We start from the raw sequence: 18,170 nt of genomic DNA, 5'->3' as shown, positions 1-18,170 counted from the left end.
GCAGAGAAAGGGAAGTGCCAAGAGATGGCAAAGCTGTTTGTATGCCTGCCTTCTCCTTCTAGCTTGAGATTCCCAGCAGGCTGGGGTTAGGTCTCAAACATCCCAGCATCCCCATCAGGCCTTCCACGCAGTGGATGACCCTTAGAATAGTCTCTAGTTACCCTTCCCAGGCGGGTTCTTGTTTTTCTCTGACTTCCAAGACCAGAACAGGGGTTCAGTAAATGACGATTTAGGCAGATAGAGAGCCCCATTTCCCACCCACCTTCCTGTGATTTAAATCATGATGAGGCCACTTGTAACTGTGGACTTTAGGAAAGACGCTTAACTTCTATAAGTCTCCATTCTCATCCATAAAATTAGGATAATAATATTACTACGCTTGTTGCGAGATTAATGAAACTACAAAGCACCTAGCACTCAGTAGGTGCTCAATAAACAACAGTCCCCCAAGGAGCACTGGATCAAGCCAAAGCGGAAATGGGGAGAAAACGAAATTATAAATTGGAACAGAAAAAAATAAGGTAGAGGAAATAAATACAAACAGAGATTACAAGAAATATAAATAGGTTAATCTCACCTATTAAATGACTCTTAGGTTGGGTAAAAAACAGGCTGTTTACAAAAGACACACCTGGACACAAGAGTTCTCTCTTCATTTTACCCATTCTTCCAAGCCCAAGGGTGTGCCTGCAGCCCTTGTCACCCCACACCGCAACACAGCAGACTATTACAGCACATCAGACTATTACCCCTTGGCTTACACCATACATTGTTGGCAGTGTATTATCTATAAAATAAAGGCTCAAAATACTTTTAGGCACCAAAATTTTTATTAACCCACCTTCTTGCTCTCTTTTAACATTATAAACCAAATTAATCTCTTTTTGACCCAGAGTTGTGATGGGAACATCAAGTTACAATGCACATTTACGTTTCTCTGGCCCCTCTCAACCTCTGGCTGTCACTTCTCTCGTCCTTTCTTGGCTATCCCTTAACAATATATTCCAACCCCTGTAAAATAGGGACTAAAAGTACCAACCTCATCGTTCTGAGGTTTAAGAGAATGCCAAGCACTAAGCCAGGCTCTCAGGAGCGTTCAAACTCCAACAGTTCCTCCACACCCTTTGACATAGCTCCTTCTCATCTGTCATGGGCTGAGGAACCAGTGAACCTGTAAACCAAGAACATGGGTATAAAGTCCATAGGCCAAGTGAGGGCCTGGATGGTAAAGTGCATGGGCTTTGTGAACACCACTGCCAACTTCCAGCCTCTAAGGAAGGACTGACTGAGTGAGCAGTTCCAAAACCCCTGAGCTCATGGCTCCCTGTGGGTAACTCCCGTGTACCTCTATCATGACCAGGGCTTGAGGAGGGACTTCTCAATTCCCCCTGCCACACTTGGAACAGTATGAGGGATGCAGCAGAGGCCAAAGACTGAGTGACTAGCCCCAGGGAGTTGATGGGGAACATTAGCAAACCAATCTCAAAGGTGGTGCCATTTGCTCTTGGGGAGGAGAGGTGGGACCCAGGCAAGGACAGCAGCTGGAAAGCAAAGGGCAGGCCTGGTTCTCAGTAGCGGTAGTGATCAGGTTTGAAGGGGCCATCACAGGGCATGCCCAAGTACTGGGCCTGCTTCTCAGTCAGCTTGGTCAGCTTCACATTCAGCTTGCCCAGGTGGGCTTCAGCCACTGCTTCGTCCAGCTGGGGAGAAACACAGAAAAAGCTGGAATCAGTGCCATGCTCTGGGATCCCTTACTTGCATCTAGCTGCCAAAAAGAGGCGGGAACTGTTCTGTTGTGACATCTGCGGAATGTTATGCATATCACTTCATTCTATCCTCACAGCCAGCCTCCAGTGTGGCTTTTGGCTGCTCAGTTCCCCTTCTTCAAGGGGGAACCAAGCCATATCCTCCCCTCCAAGCAGCCCTAATGGGACAATCAATTACATCTCCTTCCTTACCCTCCATCAACCTAAGCAGCCAACCAAAATGCTTCTCTGGAATTTATCTATGGACAAGACATATTTTCATGACAGGGGCTTTCAGGATTCCTAAACAGGGAGGCTATCAGTCTCTGCTCACCAGGGGCAAGTCTATTTGACAAGTGAAGTGAATGTAGGAGGAAAAAAGAGCCAAGAGACAGAGAAAGAGCTCTGATCCCAATGGATCCCTGGATCCAGTGTCTGAATCTTAGACTCCTCCATTACAGAACCAATAGAGTTCCTTTTTAGATTACACTGGTTGTGTTTGTTTCAAAATACATCCTTAGCACTGGTGGTATAGTGGTGAGCATAGCTGCCTTCCAAAATACATCCTTAAAATCTTTGTCTACAAATTCATAAAACTCCTTCCTTCAAGAGGGGGAGCCTAATTCCTCACCCCTTGAGTGACTCAATTCTAATGAATAGAATAAAGCAGAAGTGGTGGTGTGTGACTTGGAGACTGGGTCCTAAAAGGCACTTCAGCTTCCTCCTTTGCTCTCCCCCTGGATCTGGGGGAGGCCAGCTGCCATCTCATGAGGAAACTTAAGCAGCCCTATGGAGATACGCATGTGGCAAGGAACCACCTGCCAACAGTGATGTGAAGTGGATCTTCCAGCTCCAGTCAAGCCTTCAGATGACTGCAGCCCTGGCTGACATCTCGACTACAACCTCATGAATTACGCTGCTCTCAATCTCTCAACCCACAGAAACTGAAATAATAAATGTTTATTGTTTTAAGCCAGTAAGTTTTGGATTTAACTTGCTATACAGTAACAGATAACTAATACACCAGTTTGAACAGGGTTTCTAAAGGATCCTGACTAATAAAAAAATTGCCATCTCCTTTCACAAATGTGGAAATCAAGGCTCAGAAAGGTGGAATGACTTGCCCAAGGTCACAAAGCTAGTTAATGACAGAGCTAGGTTTTGAATCCAGGGTCCACCTGGCTCCAAAGTCCCATAACTTGTCTCAAGTTATGGTCTCCAAGGCAGCTTTGAAGAGACAGAACAGAAACCAAGGAGGATAGAGGCTCGGGTTAGATAAGGCCTATTTCTAAGTCTGACCAGTGCTGAAATGCATAAAGAGGGCCTGAGAAGAAGGGCAAGTGGCTGTACTTAGAGAAGGATCAACCCTAAGCGGGGCTCTCACTTTCTCAGCGTCCAGCTCCAGGTAGGGCCTCTTTCTACCCCCAAGTCCCATCCCATAATGGCGCAATAGCCTTTAACCACAGCCCAGCCCAGAGAGCTTTACATTTCCAAGTGGTTTCACACTCACGGTCTCATTAGAGGCTCACAAACACCCTTAAGAAGGAGGCCAGGGTTTATTCTTCTATTTAACAAATGAAGAAACTGGGGAGAGGCAGGCAAAGGCAGGAGCAGAGCCCACCCCTAAGTCCTAAGTCCATGTCAGCTCTGGAGGCAGAATGAAGGTCTCCAGTGCCCAGAGGACACAATGAATTCTCCCTTCTCTTGGCCTGGCTTAGCCGAGAACACCCTTCCTTCTCCCTGCTCCCCGTACCCAGGAGGCAGTGTGTCATAACGGTTAACAACTTGGACAGGCAGGGGTGCGATGCACTCCTGGCCCAATACTTTGCAGCTGTGGAGGCAAGTCACCCTCTGAAGCTTAGTTTCTTCATCTGTAGGCTGGGTCTCTCAGAGCTGGTATAGAGATCAGTGATATTCAAGAGCGCTTGGTGCAAGTACCTTAAGAAATGGTGGCTGCTCTCTCTTTCCTTGTTAACCAAGGTACATAATCCCTTGCCCACATCTCGCATGTGAGATGTGAAGCCTGTCCCCAACCCGTATCTTGGCAGTGATGAAGGAAGAAGATAGGATGGGGCCAGGTGCTGGGGTAGGAGGTGAGCTCTTTGCCTTCTCACTTCCAACCCCGGCCTCATTTTAAAGGCCTGCCCAATCTCTCACTATATTCACAGCCGTATTTCCTCCAACTGAGATCAGATGAGGGGTCGAATGAGACTTTTTTAACCGCACAACCAGCATGGGAACCTGGCAGGCTGCCCAGGACAGGACAGCCCCCTGAGGCCCTTACAGGTAAAACATCTGGTCAGGCAAGACAGTGCCTGAGGAAGACTAGGGGGAAAGGAGTTGGCTGGCTCGGGGGCAGACAACCCAGCCTCTTCCTACTTCTCATCAGTTGGCAGACCAGCTTTTCAAAGGGTGGGAGGAGTGGTATGAAGACTCCACCGCAGCCTCTCCAGCAGCCAAGGGCTGGAAGCAAGAGCTACTCTTACCATTTAGCTGAGAAGGAAACTGAGGCCCAGTCAGGCAAAGTAGCAAAGCCAAGTTCACCCATGACACTGGCAAAAAAAAAAGCCAGGACTAAAACATAGTGTTCTGACCTGTGGGAGAGGGCAGTTGCAGGGGGTGTTAGGACAAGCACTGGATTTGACGTCAGACGACCTCATTGTCATGGTTAATCAGACCACACGCGCACAACACGTCAGGTGCCATGCTCAGTGTGTTAGTGGCATCATCCCATTCCAAGGCCACAATCACGCAGCCTGTAGGCTGCATTCGGCTTACAAACACTTCCAAGTTAACCAACCTGGTTATATTTAAAAACTGAATATTTCACACAAATATACTGATATCTGGCTTCCTTTGAAACGTCAGGAGCCCTGGTCCAGTGGGTCCAGGTTGATGACAGGCAGCCAACCTCTTCAACTGGGGCATGTGCTCTTTGCTCAGTTCCCACCCAGGCCATTTACCTGCCCAATCCCTGTGGGCATGTGGGTTTGTGACCTGTGATGTAAGGAAATCCTCACAATCCTTAAAGAGGTAATATCACCTTCATTTTACAGATAAGGAAATGGAGGCACAGTTACACAGCCTCTAAGTGGTACGGGTGAGATTCAAACCTGGGTGTGTCTCACTCCAAAGCCCATGCTCCTCTCACCACCCAGCCCTGCCACTCTGGGAGTTATCCCCTGCTTTGGGCCCCAATTTCCTCCTCTGTTAAAAGGAGAGAATGATTTCTGCCCTGTGGAGGACCCTGTGAAGATCTTCAAGAGAGTGGAGAGGCGAGTGCTGTATGAACTCTGGCAAGGCCTGCATGGAGAGCCCAGGGCTGGACACATGACCCTTGGCCAGGGGTGGAGGTAGGAACCCACCTTCTTGGGCAGGAAGTGGACCCCGACGGGATACTTGTCTGGGTGGGTCCACAGCTCAATCTGCGCCAGCACCTGGTTGGTGAAGGAGTTGCTCATCACGAAGCTGGGGTGGCCCATGGCGCAGCCCAGGTTGACCAGCCGACCCTCGGCCAGAATGATGATGCGGCGCCCGTTCTTCAACAAGTAGCGGTCCACCTGCAAGTGGGCAGCACAGTGGTAAGGGCTGGTGGGCACAGCTCCCAGTGTCCACCCCTATCCTCATCCTACCCTCCTGTCCAGCAGGCCTCCCGACCTCCAGCAGGGCCCACAAAGGGCCTGGACTGCCCCAGAACAACCTCCAGCACAGGGCCTGGCACACGCAATTAATAAGAGTCAGTATTTGTTATGCAACTCTGAGCAGCAGACCTCATAGGTCTGCTGTGAGAATTTAAAGAGCTGACATGTACAAGGCACTTAGTTTAAGTACTACGTATTAGCTAATGTTATTATTATTACTGGCATGTGCCCTGGGCTAAGAACATACATATAACCATATATACATATATACACAATATATATATAAAATTATCACATTTAATCCTACTAACAAACCTGTAAATTAAGTACTGCTATTATCCCCATTCCACAGATAAAGAATCTGAAGTTTAAAGGGTTAAGTTCTTTGTCCAGAGCCACACATTACAAAGCGGCTGCAACATGAGCCTGGACAGTCTGAGGACAGATCCCATGTTCTCAATCACCATGCCTAGTAACAAGTTGAATGCGGTGGTACTCAACCTTGGCTGCACATCGGAATCATCTTGGGACCTTTAAAAATGGGGATGCCTTGGCCGCACTCCAAGATTCAATTTAAGCAGCCCTGAAACCAGTCCCTCTTGCACCCATCCCACGGCCCAGGTTGCCAGACCCTCGTCATCTGACTTGCTTGACGGCCAGCCTACGAGCACGCCCCCCTTGGCGCTCCATCCACCAAGCCTGCTGGCAGGGCTGGGGCTTCTCACCTGGGGCTTGATGTTCACCTTCTCCACAGCGTTCTCGTTCAGCCACTTGACATCAATCTCCACGTCAAAGTGTCCGATGTTACACACAATGGCGTCATCTTTCATCTGTTCAAAGTGCCTGTGGAGGAGCCCCAGCCTGTGACAGACTGTCAGGGACCAAGAGCAGCTGCAAGCCTGCCCCCTCCTTCACTCCCTGGGACCCCCCCACCTGGCGCCTACCTGCCGAGGATGATGTCGATACAGCCCGTGGTGGTGACAAAGATGTTGCCCTCCTGACAGGCCTCATCCATGATGGTCACCTCATAGCCTGTGTAGGGACAGCGTCTGTGCGTCATCCAGGGTGGCCTTGCCCCCCCTCTGGCCCCAGTGGCTGACAACCAACCTTCACCCTATCATACCCTCCATGGCAGCCTGAAGCGCGTTGATGGGGTCGATCTCCGTGATGATGACGCGGGCCCCGAAGCCCCTCAGGGCCTGGGCACAGCCCTTGCCCACGTCGCCATAGCCTGCTACCACCGCCACCTTGCCCGCAATCATCACATCCGTGGCCCGCTTGATGCCATCTATGAGGGACTCCCGGCAGCCATAGAGGTTGTCAAACTTGCTCTGAAAGGAGAGGGGGCAAGGCGGCTACGGGGGCAGGCAAGGCCCTGGGGCCTCAGACCCACTCTCAACATCTCAGCCTGGCGGGCCTTGGGCTGATCACCTCCTGGGACTTCTCCCCACCAGCTAATGTGCTCATGTGCCCCTTGCCCTGCTCAGTCCCACAACTTTCTCCCTGGCCTTTCTCTGCCAGTCCAGAAGGCTTCCTGCGAATCAACTATGAGAGATTGCCCAGTCAAAGAATCTGCTTCACGTTAAACCTCTTGATGCCCAGCTCTGAGGCTCACTGCACAGTTCTTTGCCTCTTTAATGCCTTTAATGCTTTGCCTCATTACCCTAAGTCTACAACCCCTTTTCCCCCTCAAATGAGGGCTAAGCCCCTAGCCTGCAGCCTTCCCAGGGGACTTTCTGCAAGGCCTACTCCTGAGCTGCTCTGGGAACCAACAGCTGGAGCCATCACTGCCCCACAGGCTCACCTTGGTGACAGAGTCGTTGACATTGATGGCAGGCACCTTCAGGATTCCGTTGGCCATCATCTTGTACAGGTTGTGGACCCCCGTTGTGGTCTCTTCGGAGATGCCTCGGATGCCTGAACAAGAGAGGAGGGGATGAATTTCAGGCCAGGAAGGAGTGGACCAAGGGACAGGGTGGCATCTGGGATGAAACTCCAAGAGCCTCAGAGATCCCACAACTGAACTCACCCAAATTCCTCATCTTTGCCTCCTAAAGCCGCTCCTCCTTCTGGGTTCCTATCTCTGTAACGGACACCACAGTCCACCTAATCACCTAGGCCAGCATGAGGGAGGAGCCACTACCATCACCAGGCCTAATGATTCTACCTCCCAACAACTCCCCAACTCTCCACGTGCACTGTCACTGCCCTAGTCCCTGCCACCATCATCGCTTGCCTGTCCCAGCCACAACTCATCCTCTACACAGTAGCCATTTTTAACATATACATTTGCAGGGAAGTCTTTTCAGTACCATCGAATTATTTCCCTTTACTCTCAGGATCAAACCAAACTCTTTTCTCAGTCTATTCTATTAAGTCTTTACAGATCTGATCTTCACTAAAGCTCCAGCCACAACCTGCAATTCTCCCCAGTGAAGGAAGCTGCCATGCTAGCTAACTTTCTGTTTTATGAATGGTCTATCCTTTCCTGCCTCAGGGCCTTTGCACTCACTACACTACCCCACTTTCCTCCCCACCCGCTTTTAACAAAGCTGACGCATTCCCAGCTGTTCTCAGCCCTTGCCTTGGCTTGCCCTTGGGTCATCAGCTCAGCCAGGCCTCCCCTAGCCGCCTAGCCCCGAAGCCGGGCCCTAGCACGCCTACAGGAGCCTGCTGTTCTCCCATCTTCCACAGAATCTGCTGCTCGAGGCACTGGGAGTCCTGCCAGGCCTGCTGCTTTCATGTGGGCAAGCAGGCCCCGTTTAAACCACTAGCGCCCAGCCCATCCACCCGTCCTACTCACCTGACAGGAGCTGTGGGTACTTGGTGTGGATGAGGTTGGTGAGGTCACCACCATCATCCAGAATCATGTTGAGGGGCCTGTCCTTGAAGTACAGCGTCTGCTCAATGCACCACAGATATTCCTCGTCCGTTTCACCCTTCCAGGCGTACACTGGAGAGTGAGTGGCATATCAGGGCCTGGCCCTCCCCACTGGCACCTGCTCCAGGGACCCACCTGGATAGAGCCAATACTATCTCCTTCCTAATTCCCATCCCCTGCCACCTCTAGCCCCTCTGAGGACTCAGCAATGGTAAGAACACAACTTGGAGCCAGAGAAATCTGAGTGCAAATCCTGGTTCTGCACTCACCAGCTGTGTGACTTTGGGAAAATCACTTCACCTCTCTGAGCCTCAGTTTCCTCATCTATAATAGTACGGATTATGTGAGACAGAGGCCAAGTACGGACCCCCCCCCCCCATATATAGGTATCTGGAAATAATTATTTCCTTTCCTACCTCTTCTGTCTGGGCCTCCAACCCAGTGACCAGGGCTCCTACCCACAATGCCTACTGCTAGGATGGAGGTGCACAGGGGCAGGAAGCCACACTCAGGTGGACCCAAGCGAGACAAGATCCAAGATTCATTATGCACTGAAAGGACTTGATGGGCCAGCAGTCTCTGTGGTAGGTTATCCTAGGCAAAGTCTGGCCAAAAATTACTAACGGCAGCTACCATGTATGGAGCACTTTCTCTGTGCCAGACATTACTCTAACTGCTTCATGCCCCATCTCATTTTTCCTCACAGAAACCCTGTGAGGCAGCCATTACCATCATCATCATTTACAGATGCCCAGAGAGGGGCTAAGATGTGCCCAGGTCACTCAGCATGGCATTCCTGAGCAGGCATCAGAACCCAGGCAGGGCTCCTGGGAATTCGAGGGCAGACCAGTGGTTAGGACTCTGCGCTTCCACTGCTAGGCGCCCAGGTTTGATCCCTGGTCGGGGAACTAAGATCTTGCAAGCCACATGGCACAGCCAAAAAAAAAGAACCCAGGGCTCCTGACTGCCAGCCCAGGCTCCTCCCATCATATGGTACAACTGAGACACAGGTGTGGGGCTCCCATGAACCTCCTGTGAACAAAGGACACCTGCCAAAGCAGGGCCAGCTTCCCCTCCCCCAAATTGGGGCAGACAATGGCATTAAAAACAAAACCTTTCCCAGAAAAGGGCCATGGAGCCCAAACTAGGCTGAGGAGTTGGAGACAGGCCAATCCAGCCTTGGTCAGTCTCTGGAGAGGTCCTCCCCCACTCTTTACCCTCCACCTGTGGCTGGTTAGAAGGAACTGTGAATGTCCTATTCCATCATCATCAGAGCTAACCACTGCCCTCCTCAAGCCCAGGCAGACTTGTGCCTATTTCTCCAGCAGCTTGTGAGAAAGTCTTTCCTCTTTGGTCCTGGTACTTCCCCAGCGCCCAAACCATCAGATACTATGCAATGGACCTCTGAGACTTTTTTTCTGCCCAGTATCCCTCCCTGATTCTTTCAGAAACAGACCCACATCATTCCTTTAAAGAATTTCCCCTCTTCAACATCGTGTGGTTCCCAATCATTAGATCCCACCCTTCCTGATCACATGACTTGAACTGGGCAAGTAAGTGCCTTCAATAGGATTTTAGATGACAGTTGGACAAAACAGTTCTTTCCAATGGGTCACTAGGCTAGGATTCTGTGGCCATGACTCCTCTCCTCTACCGCCAGCAAGTCTGTAGCAGTACAAGTCAGTGGAGCAAACAGGAAAAAGCAGAGCCACTTCATGCATTCCTGCGTCCCTCAGAAGCAAGCTGGCCTCACCTGGAATGCCAGCCTTGGCAATGGCAGCTGCTGCATGGTCCTGAGTGGAGAAGATATTGCAGCTGGACCACCGCACCTGAAAGAGCCAGCAAAACAGGGTTGGTCACAGACAGTTCAGAAGACCAAGGTCACTGGACAGGGATAAGAAAAAGCCGGGGAGCTAGGGCCAAGAGGCTCGGGATCTACATCCAGCCAGTTCTGCAACCTCAGGCTGGGTTGCAAATGGCAACCAGTGGATGGGAGTGGATGGGAGCCAGAGCACTGACAAGACCCAACTTATGTTAAAACATGGCTCTGCTGTGTGGAAGGGAAAAGGCTCCACACAGAAGCAAGGAGACAGGGCAGAAGCTGTTGTCAGAGTTCAGACAAGAAATGCACCTCTAGCAGTGGAGGTGATGATGCGTGTACTTTGAGGGCTGAGCTGACAGGATTTGCTGCAGGGTTCGTTGTTGGAGTAAGAGAGCAAGAGGAGTCAGGGACGACCCCAGGTTCTTGAACTGAGAGGGCCTGTAAGGCTGAAGTCTGCATCTGCCTACACGGGGAAGCCTCCAAGAAGAGAAGGAAATCATGAGTTCCTTTGGACATGTTGAGGCTGAGATGTCACTCAGATCTCCAAGTGGAGGTGATACATCAGCTGCTGGGTATCCAAGTCTGGAGTTCCAGGGAGAAGTCCAGGCTAGTACATATAACTGGAAGTCATCACCATACAGACAGTATTTAAAGCCATAAAATCAGATTGCCAAGAGTGTGAGTGTATAAAAGAAAGAAGAGGTGCAAGGACTGAACCCTGGTGTATTCTGTAGCTGGCTTTTGCTGCTCTGCCCTGCCCCCTGCTTTGGGAAACATCTTGCCCCCAGAGAAGTCGGAAGAGCTGCAATCATTGGTACACATAACCCAGGCTGAACCAATCAGAGCGTGCCATCCTTCCAGCAGCCATGATTGGCCAAGGGCAGGCACATGACCCCAGGAGGGCCTAGGAGAGCCAGTCCTTCGGTGACTCAGTAGAACGCCGGGCTTGAGTTTTTCCTATCAGAGCTCCCCAGTCAGGAGAATGTGAACTGAGGGCAGTCAGACGCCGTCTTCCCAGCGAGAGAAAATCTGCAGGACAGTCACGACAAATGGAGGTGGGGGGCACTGTGACAAGGCTGTAGCTGGAGCCCCTGCTGGGCCTGAGAGGGCACAAGACTGGAGTTCCCCACTGCACAAGAACTGCTGCTGCGGGCCTCACCTCAGCACCCAGGGCAACGAGGGTCTCAATGAGGACAGCTGTCTCCACGGTCATGTGCAGGCAGCCGGCAATGCGGGCGCCCTTCAGTGGTTTGGAGGCCGAGTACATCTCCCGCATGCGCATCAGGCCCGGCATCTCATTCTCTGCGAGGTCCAGGGCCTTGCGTCCCCAGGCGGCCAGGCTGATGTCAGCTGTGGGGGCAGGATGGATGGGAGTTCGTGAACCACCGCATCCCGCCAACCACAAAGCACTGCCACTCAGCACTCATCCACTTGCGGGCAAGAAACACTAGACTGGGTAATCCGGTCACTGCACTCTCTCACTCATTCAACAAGGATTTATGGAGCCAGGGCAGTCAAAAAAGAAAGACATGGTCCCTGCCAGTAACCACAGCTTACTTATAGCCTTGTGGGAGAACACATTTAATCAAAGAATCACACAGGACCATGAATATTACAACACGGGTAAGTGCCCCCTTGAAAAATAGCTATCAGCCTATATATACCTCCTGCTACCCTTTCTGCTGCCACCTACCAACGTCCTCATTCCCTAAAGATTTTAGCTCCTGGCTCTCCACATTCCTAGTCATCACTCCTGGTGACTTCAGCACTCATAAATGATATAATCTAACACCTTGGACTCGGCACAGCTCCTTAATCTCCTTGAAGATATAAAAATGCTTCTCCACTCCTAATGTTTCTCTCCACATGGAGGGAACTCATCTGTGTAACTAACACTCTTGGCCTCTCTCTGCCCCAGGGGAGGTGGAGTGACTTGTCTAACTAGTAAACTTAGGAGGAATAAACTGGGCATGCGCAGTTCAGGTCTCCCGTCTTTTGCAAGCAAGCAGCAGCCAACCTACCTGCAGGAAGTGTGTTCTTCCACATAGAGACCTACCCAGGCCCGCCCTGCCTGTAACTCGTGGGTTAACTGCTGAATTTTGGGGTTCAGTTAGCATGATCATTGGGACTTTGACACTAATCTGCATTCTCTGGCTTCGATGTTATTAGTCATCCCTTGGTAACTACAGCGGATTGGTTCCGGGAACGCCTGGGGATACCAAAATTCTCGAACGCTCAAGTCCCTTATATAAAATGGCATAGTACAATGAATACTACTCCTGTCCCTTATAATCTCACCCTCCCTCCCCTGCCACACTAGCCCATTCTCAAGGTCAGTCCCTAGGTCAGTGTTTGCAAACTTCCCGGATAAGGGTCATCTGGCATGCTTACAAATCTCCACTGCGGAATCAGATTCAGTAGGTCTAGGATGGGGCCTGGAACTCGTCGTGATTTTTATCTTTAGGGGAGCTTAGATCCTGCCAATCACCCAAAAGGGGTGGTGGGTGGGAGGGAAAGGACTATAGAGAATTTAGTAATAAATAATAAAACCAACTAAGTCACTCTGCTTCCTACTGTACATCTAAACAACTTCACAGATGAAATATACCCCCCCATGGGAGGGACTACTCCCACTGTGCCTCAACACACACCCCCTCCAACCCCTGCCCACTTTGGCAGGCCATCACCCATGATACTCTCCCTTAGAAATCTTGATTTCAAGCGACCGACTCTGGCCATGTCCCATCTTTCCAATACTCTCTGTCTAGAGCCCAAACTCCAATAAAGCTGCAACGGGTCAGGTCAGAACCTTTAATCCATTTATCCTACGATTATCACTGTACCTCACTGCACCCTTCATGTTCTCAACATCTTCCACAATTTAGATTCCACTGTCCCTTCTACCCTCTTGTTCTCTGAGAACTCCTCAGCAAAACTCCCACCCTGGTTAAACCCAGCCCTCCACTGCACCCAAGTCATTGAGCCCAGCAGGAGGAAAATGATGACCACACCAAGAGTTTCATTTATTAAGACCACAAATCTCAAGGGACACTCCAGCAATCCTATTACACCTTCTTAGTAAATTTACCACCTTTTCCACTCCAAACTTCTAACCTTTCCTCATCAACTGATGACCTCACTTCACAATTCATCGAGAAGAATTCAGAACTATGCCACTTTTCCTCCAGGGAATCCACTAGTCCTCCTCACATGTAGTTACAGACCAGGCATTCCTTTGTTACAACAGACTGGGCTATCTCTGCTCTGTGGGGCCTGATCCCATATCATTTTACCTCCTTGATGACTTCACTACTCCACTAAAACTGCTCTTCTCAAGGTCTCTGTAAGGCCTAATCCCCATAACTAATGGTCAATTACCTATGTTCATGGTTCTCCCTGCAGCACGAATAGCAGTAAGTACTCTCTCCTTCTGAAACCCTTTCTTTGCTTGGCTTCTATGCCTGTCTTTCTGTGGCTTCCCTACCACCTTCCTGGCTCCTCTTCCTGTTACAGACTCTAAAGTTTGGAAGCTCTCAGGGCTTCATCATCTCCCTCTTCTCTCCTACCAGATGAGCTCATCCCATTTTATGGCTTGAAATACCTTTTCTATGGAAATGTCTCCCACACATTCGTCTCCAGCCCAATCTTCTCCCCTGAACTTGAGACTCATATAATCCAACTGCCTATTCAGCATCTCAATTTGGATGCCCAACTGGATTATGTGTCAAGTTTGAGCCCTCATGACTCCTTGCCCTCACCCCCAAACTTGTCACTCCCCAAATCTTCCCATTTTAGAAAATGAAACCACCATTCGACCAGCTGCTCCAGCCAAAAACTTAACGATTTCTTGCTTTCTCTTTCTCCCTTGCACCCCCTTTCAACCCATCAGCACACTGTTGGCTCAACATCCCCAATACAAGCAATCCAACAGCATCTCACCACCTTGGATCACTGAAGCCACCTCCTCACTGGTCTCCCTGCTCCCACGTACTATTCTCCCCACAGAAGTCAGAGAAACAAACTTTTCAATTTTAAAATGTATCACCTCCATTCTTCTGCTCAAGTAAAAAACAAGGCAACATCCAATGGCTTCCCCTTAACCATGAATAAAATCCTAACTCATCACATGGCTTTAGGGTCCTACCCAGGTGGCTGCCCACCCTTCTCCCCCACCTCTCCACCCTCTTCTCCCCCTCTCTAGTTGCTTAACCACACGAACCTCCGGGTGAGCTAAACTCATTCCCACCTCAGGGCTTTAACCAAGCAGCTCTCTTACCCTGGAAGGCTCCTCCCCAGCACCTGATACAGTACCTGGCACACAGGAGGGGCTCAACAAAAACCTGGAAACAGGAAAGAACTTGGTATTTTGTTGCTGGAGGAACAGAGTGTGCCAGGGTGACTCTAGTAGAGGGAGTAAGATGATGAATCAGGACTTTATTCCTATAGAGTTTTAAGGGGAGTATCATGACCAGACTTGTCTTCCGAAAAGCCCTCTTTGGTTGCTGCATGTATCTGTGGAGCAACAGACCCGGGGAGACCTGTGAGGAGGGAGACCAGGACCGAGGTGGTGGCCACGGAGACAGAGAATTGGGCAGATCTCCTCACTTATAAAATGGAGACAGTACTACTGTATTATCCGTATGCATGTCTGTCCCACCCTCATCCTTGAGTCACCCTTGTATCTCTAGTGCCCAGCTGGGCCTGGCACAGAGAAGGGGTCCGCAAATGTTGACCAGCCACACTTGTTGTTAGGACTGAATGAGAGAAGGTCCACGAAAGGGGCTGGCACGAGACAGGGTTAGCAAACAAGAAACAAATCTGAACCTAGTCCAACTCCCAGCATTTACGAATGAGGAAAGGCTCAGAGAAGGGTTTGCCCCAGGTTCCACAACCAGTCAATGGCAGAGGCAGGACTGGTGGCCAGGGAGGGCTAGAGCCAGAGGCTCCTGGGAGGGGCACAGCAGTAGTGGACAATGGTTCCTGTCCTATCCTAAGCTTCACCCTCTCTGCCACCACCTGTCCCTCTAGCCAAAAAGAACTCTTTCACTGCCCTCAGGACAGCTGTGTCAGCCCTGGTGTTTTCGTGGGTCCCTCAACTCCAAGGGCACAGGAGGGTCTGGCACTCTAAGCTCTGGGGGTTTTGGTGCCCAGGAGAGCTGAGGACTTGCAGAGGTTGCAGTAACACCTGTCCCAGGACAAGCTAAGAGGCATAATAGCAAAACCCTCTCTGAGCCTCAGTTTCTTCGTCTGTAAAGTGGGAATAATCATCCCTAACCTTCTATGAGCCCTGAGGATTAAAGAAGATGCCATATGGGCAAGGTCGGGCACACTGTGCCCTCCCTGATGGAAGCGTCCTTCCTCCAACCCTACCTAGCCAAGCTCCTCCACTTCCAAATGCAGCCTTATCTGCTGCCACACAACCCGAAGCCCTCAACCCTAACCCATCCAACTCTCCACAGTGTAACATGTCCCCATTCTACTTCTGCCACTGGACCTTGGCTTAATCTTTCTGGGCTTCAGTTTCATCCACACAAGAGGGACAATACCTACTCTGGCCTGCTACTTGATAAACTACTATTGGTAGGTTGTTATTTTCCACAGTCTTTGCAAGTCACTTCCTGTTAGGGCTTCAGTTTCTTCCTCTGTATCATGAGATAAAGTCCACCTCTAAAGATCATTCTGTAAACAAATGCAAATCCCCAGATACATAGCAAGTGCTCCATGAATGATGCTTTTCTCCAGGTTGAATGGCATCTTGAATTTACTTTAAAAATTGCTAGCCAGGCTGAACTGGGTTTTGCTGAAAGGTCATTAGGGTTATTCCAAATGTGTTCACTTATATACAGTGGTGAAAAGGTGGGCACAGCCTGGGTTCATATCCTGCTCCACCACCTCCCAGCTGTAAATATGTGGGCAAGTTACCTTTTTTCCTGGGTTTCAGTAAACCCATCATAAAATGAGAAAGTCATAGTCCCTACCCTAAAAAGCCATTAGAATAAAATGAATTAATCTATAATAAACGTAGAAGGCAATGCCCATTCCACAGTAAACGCCCAATAAACGTTAACTATCAGTGTATCAGCTTCAATCCATAGAGCACCAGGAAGAAGTTTTCTAACCACTCCAAAATTTCTTCGAGATTCTCTGTATGACTGTACCTTCTGGCCAGGTGGGTGACCCCAAGAGGTTGAGTAACAAGCCCTAAGTCCCTGGTAAGTGGACTAGCCCGGCCTTGGGCTCAGTCTCCAGGCCTCTCCCCACGTGCCCTTCGGGGCCCCAGTGCCCTCGCCTTCCCTGTAGGAGGCCCAGAGAGGGTGGGCACTTGCCCGGGACCACCAAGTTAGCCAAAGAGCCGGTCCAGGCCCAGGAGGCAGGATCCAGGCCCCCTAGTGTAGGTCCCGGCAGGTGCCACTGGTCCCAGGCCGCGGCCAGGTGCGCGCTGCCCGCCTGCCCCAGGCGGCTCGGGCGGAACACGCCGCCAGTTCGCCGCTCCGCGGGCCTCGCCGCTGCACCGGCCTCGCGGGGCACGCCGGGACGCATAGTCCGCGGCCGCCTCCGAAGACCCGCTCGCGGCGGCGGGAGAACTCCAACCCCCAGACGGCCTCGCGCGGCCAAGACCGCGCTGTGCCGGCGATTCAAGGGGGGTCTTTCAGAGCGCCCCGGGTCGGCTCCGCGGCAGCCGCCTCAACAGGCCCCCAGCGGAGGCGGAGCAGACGCGGCCGGCTGCACGTCCTGGAACTCACCGACTTTGTAAGGCAGCTTGTCCGACATGCCGGCGGCGTTTCCGCACGGAGTGATGGACACAGGCGAAGGGTGCGGAGCCGCGGACTGGAGACAGGAGCGGGTCAGGCGGCGCCGGGTAGGGACCTGCGCGTGGCGCCGGCGCCTTTAAATATCTTCCCCTGGCTTGCATATTCATGAGTCCCGCTGGAGCTGAGCCATAGGGGCGGGGCAAACGCACGGGGGCGGGGCCGGAGTGGACTTTGGTCCCTGCTGAGCGCTGTTTTTTTCCCATGCGGTCCTTCCACCTCCCACCCTGGGCAGCGAAGGGAGATCGGGTATAGGCCTGAGAACTAACTCGAGGCCGTTCTTTCTTTCATTCGTTCAACCAGTGAAACCGATGTCAAAACCGGGTGAAACTGAAATTCCAACCAGTTCACTTCCCCGAACCTCAGTTTCTTCTTCAGTAAAGCGGGCAGAATGATACCTACCATACAGATTCTAACTTGCAATATGTCAAGTTCCTAGCACATCCTAGACCTTCCACCCTCCTCCCACTGTCCTGAGTTTAGTTAAATTTGTATGCGTTTTTATACTTTTACTACATATGTATAAATCATTAAATGCTTCATAGAATTCTTTCTGTGTTTAAACCCTTCATATAAATGGTACCATACTGTACTTATCCTTCTACAGTTTGCTTTTTTCTGTTAAGAGTCATGCATAGACTTTGAATGTATTCATTTTTGCTGCTGTATAGAATTTCATTGTCTACATCCCATGATTAATTTATCTGTTCTCCTGTTTGCTGGCATTCGGGTTGTATAGTCAGTCTGCCATTATTGCATACATGGAAAAATGAACGTTGTCTCTTAGTGCCCATGAGTAGGTGTCTCTGGGCCATAAGTGTACTTAAGGGTGAAGTTTCTGAGCTGAAGGCACATTTTTTTTTTTAAAGAGGTAATTCTTTTTTTTTTTTTTTAAACTTTGGGTTTATTTATTTATTTATTTATTTATGGCTGTTTTGGGTCTTTGTTTCTGTGCGAGGGCTTTCTCTAGTTGCGTCAATTGGGGACCACTCTTAATCGCGGTGCGCGGGCCTCTCATTATCGCGGCCTCTCTTGTTGCGGAGCACAGGCTCCAGACGTGCGGGCTCAGTAATTGTGGCTCACAGGCCTAGTTGCTCCGCGGCATGTGGGATCTTCCCAGACCAGGGCTCGAACCCGTGTCCCCTGCATTGGCAGGCAGATTCTCAACCACTGCGCCATCAGGGAAGCCCCCTGCAGCAGTTTTTAAAAGTAGGTAGTGTTACATAAAATAACGGCACATATTACAATGATGCATCTTAACACATTTTTAAC

The 18,170-nt window shown here is 50.6% G+C and overlaps 1 protein-coding gene across 2 annotated transcripts; it reads right to left on the bottom strand.

Moving 5' to 3' along the window:
- Nucleotides 1-808: 808 nt before the first annotated feature.
- Nucleotides 809-16,991, bottom strand: AHCY (adenosylhomocysteinase). Of its 2 annotated transcripts, none has more exons than XM_082358901.1 (10): nucleotides 16,833-16,991; nucleotides 11,249-11,439; nucleotides 10,021-10,096; nucleotides 8,190-8,339; nucleotides 7,191-7,303; nucleotides 6,510-6,717; nucleotides 6,331-6,418; nucleotides 6,112-6,229; nucleotides 5,111-5,305; nucleotides 809-1,700 (listed from the first exon to the last, which is right to left on the bottom strand). In XM_082358901.1, exons 1-10 carry the CDS (start codon nucleotides 16,858-16,860, stop codon nucleotides 1,569-1,571), a joined length of 1,299 nt encoding a protein of 432 aa, XP_082215027.1. In that variant the 5' UTR covers nucleotides 16,861-16,991; the 3' UTR covers nucleotides 809-1,568. The 2 variants fall into 2 exon arrangements, with proteins under 2 accessions (XP_082215027.1, XP_082215028.1); XM_082358902.1 differs by lacking the exon at nucleotides 16,833-16,991 and adding an exon at nucleotides 16,248-16,569.
- Nucleotides 16,992-18,170: the final 1,179 nt, after the last annotated feature.

Source organism: Balaenoptera borealis (genome assembly GCF_965194805.1).
Source record: "Balaenoptera borealis genome assembly, chromosome: 16".
NCBI lineage: Eukaryota > Metazoa > Chordata > Mammalia > Artiodactyla > Balaenopteridae > Balaenoptera > Balaenoptera borealis.
Note: the sequence above shows the minus strand (reverse complement) of the source record. Positions and strands in the feature narration are given on the sequence as shown.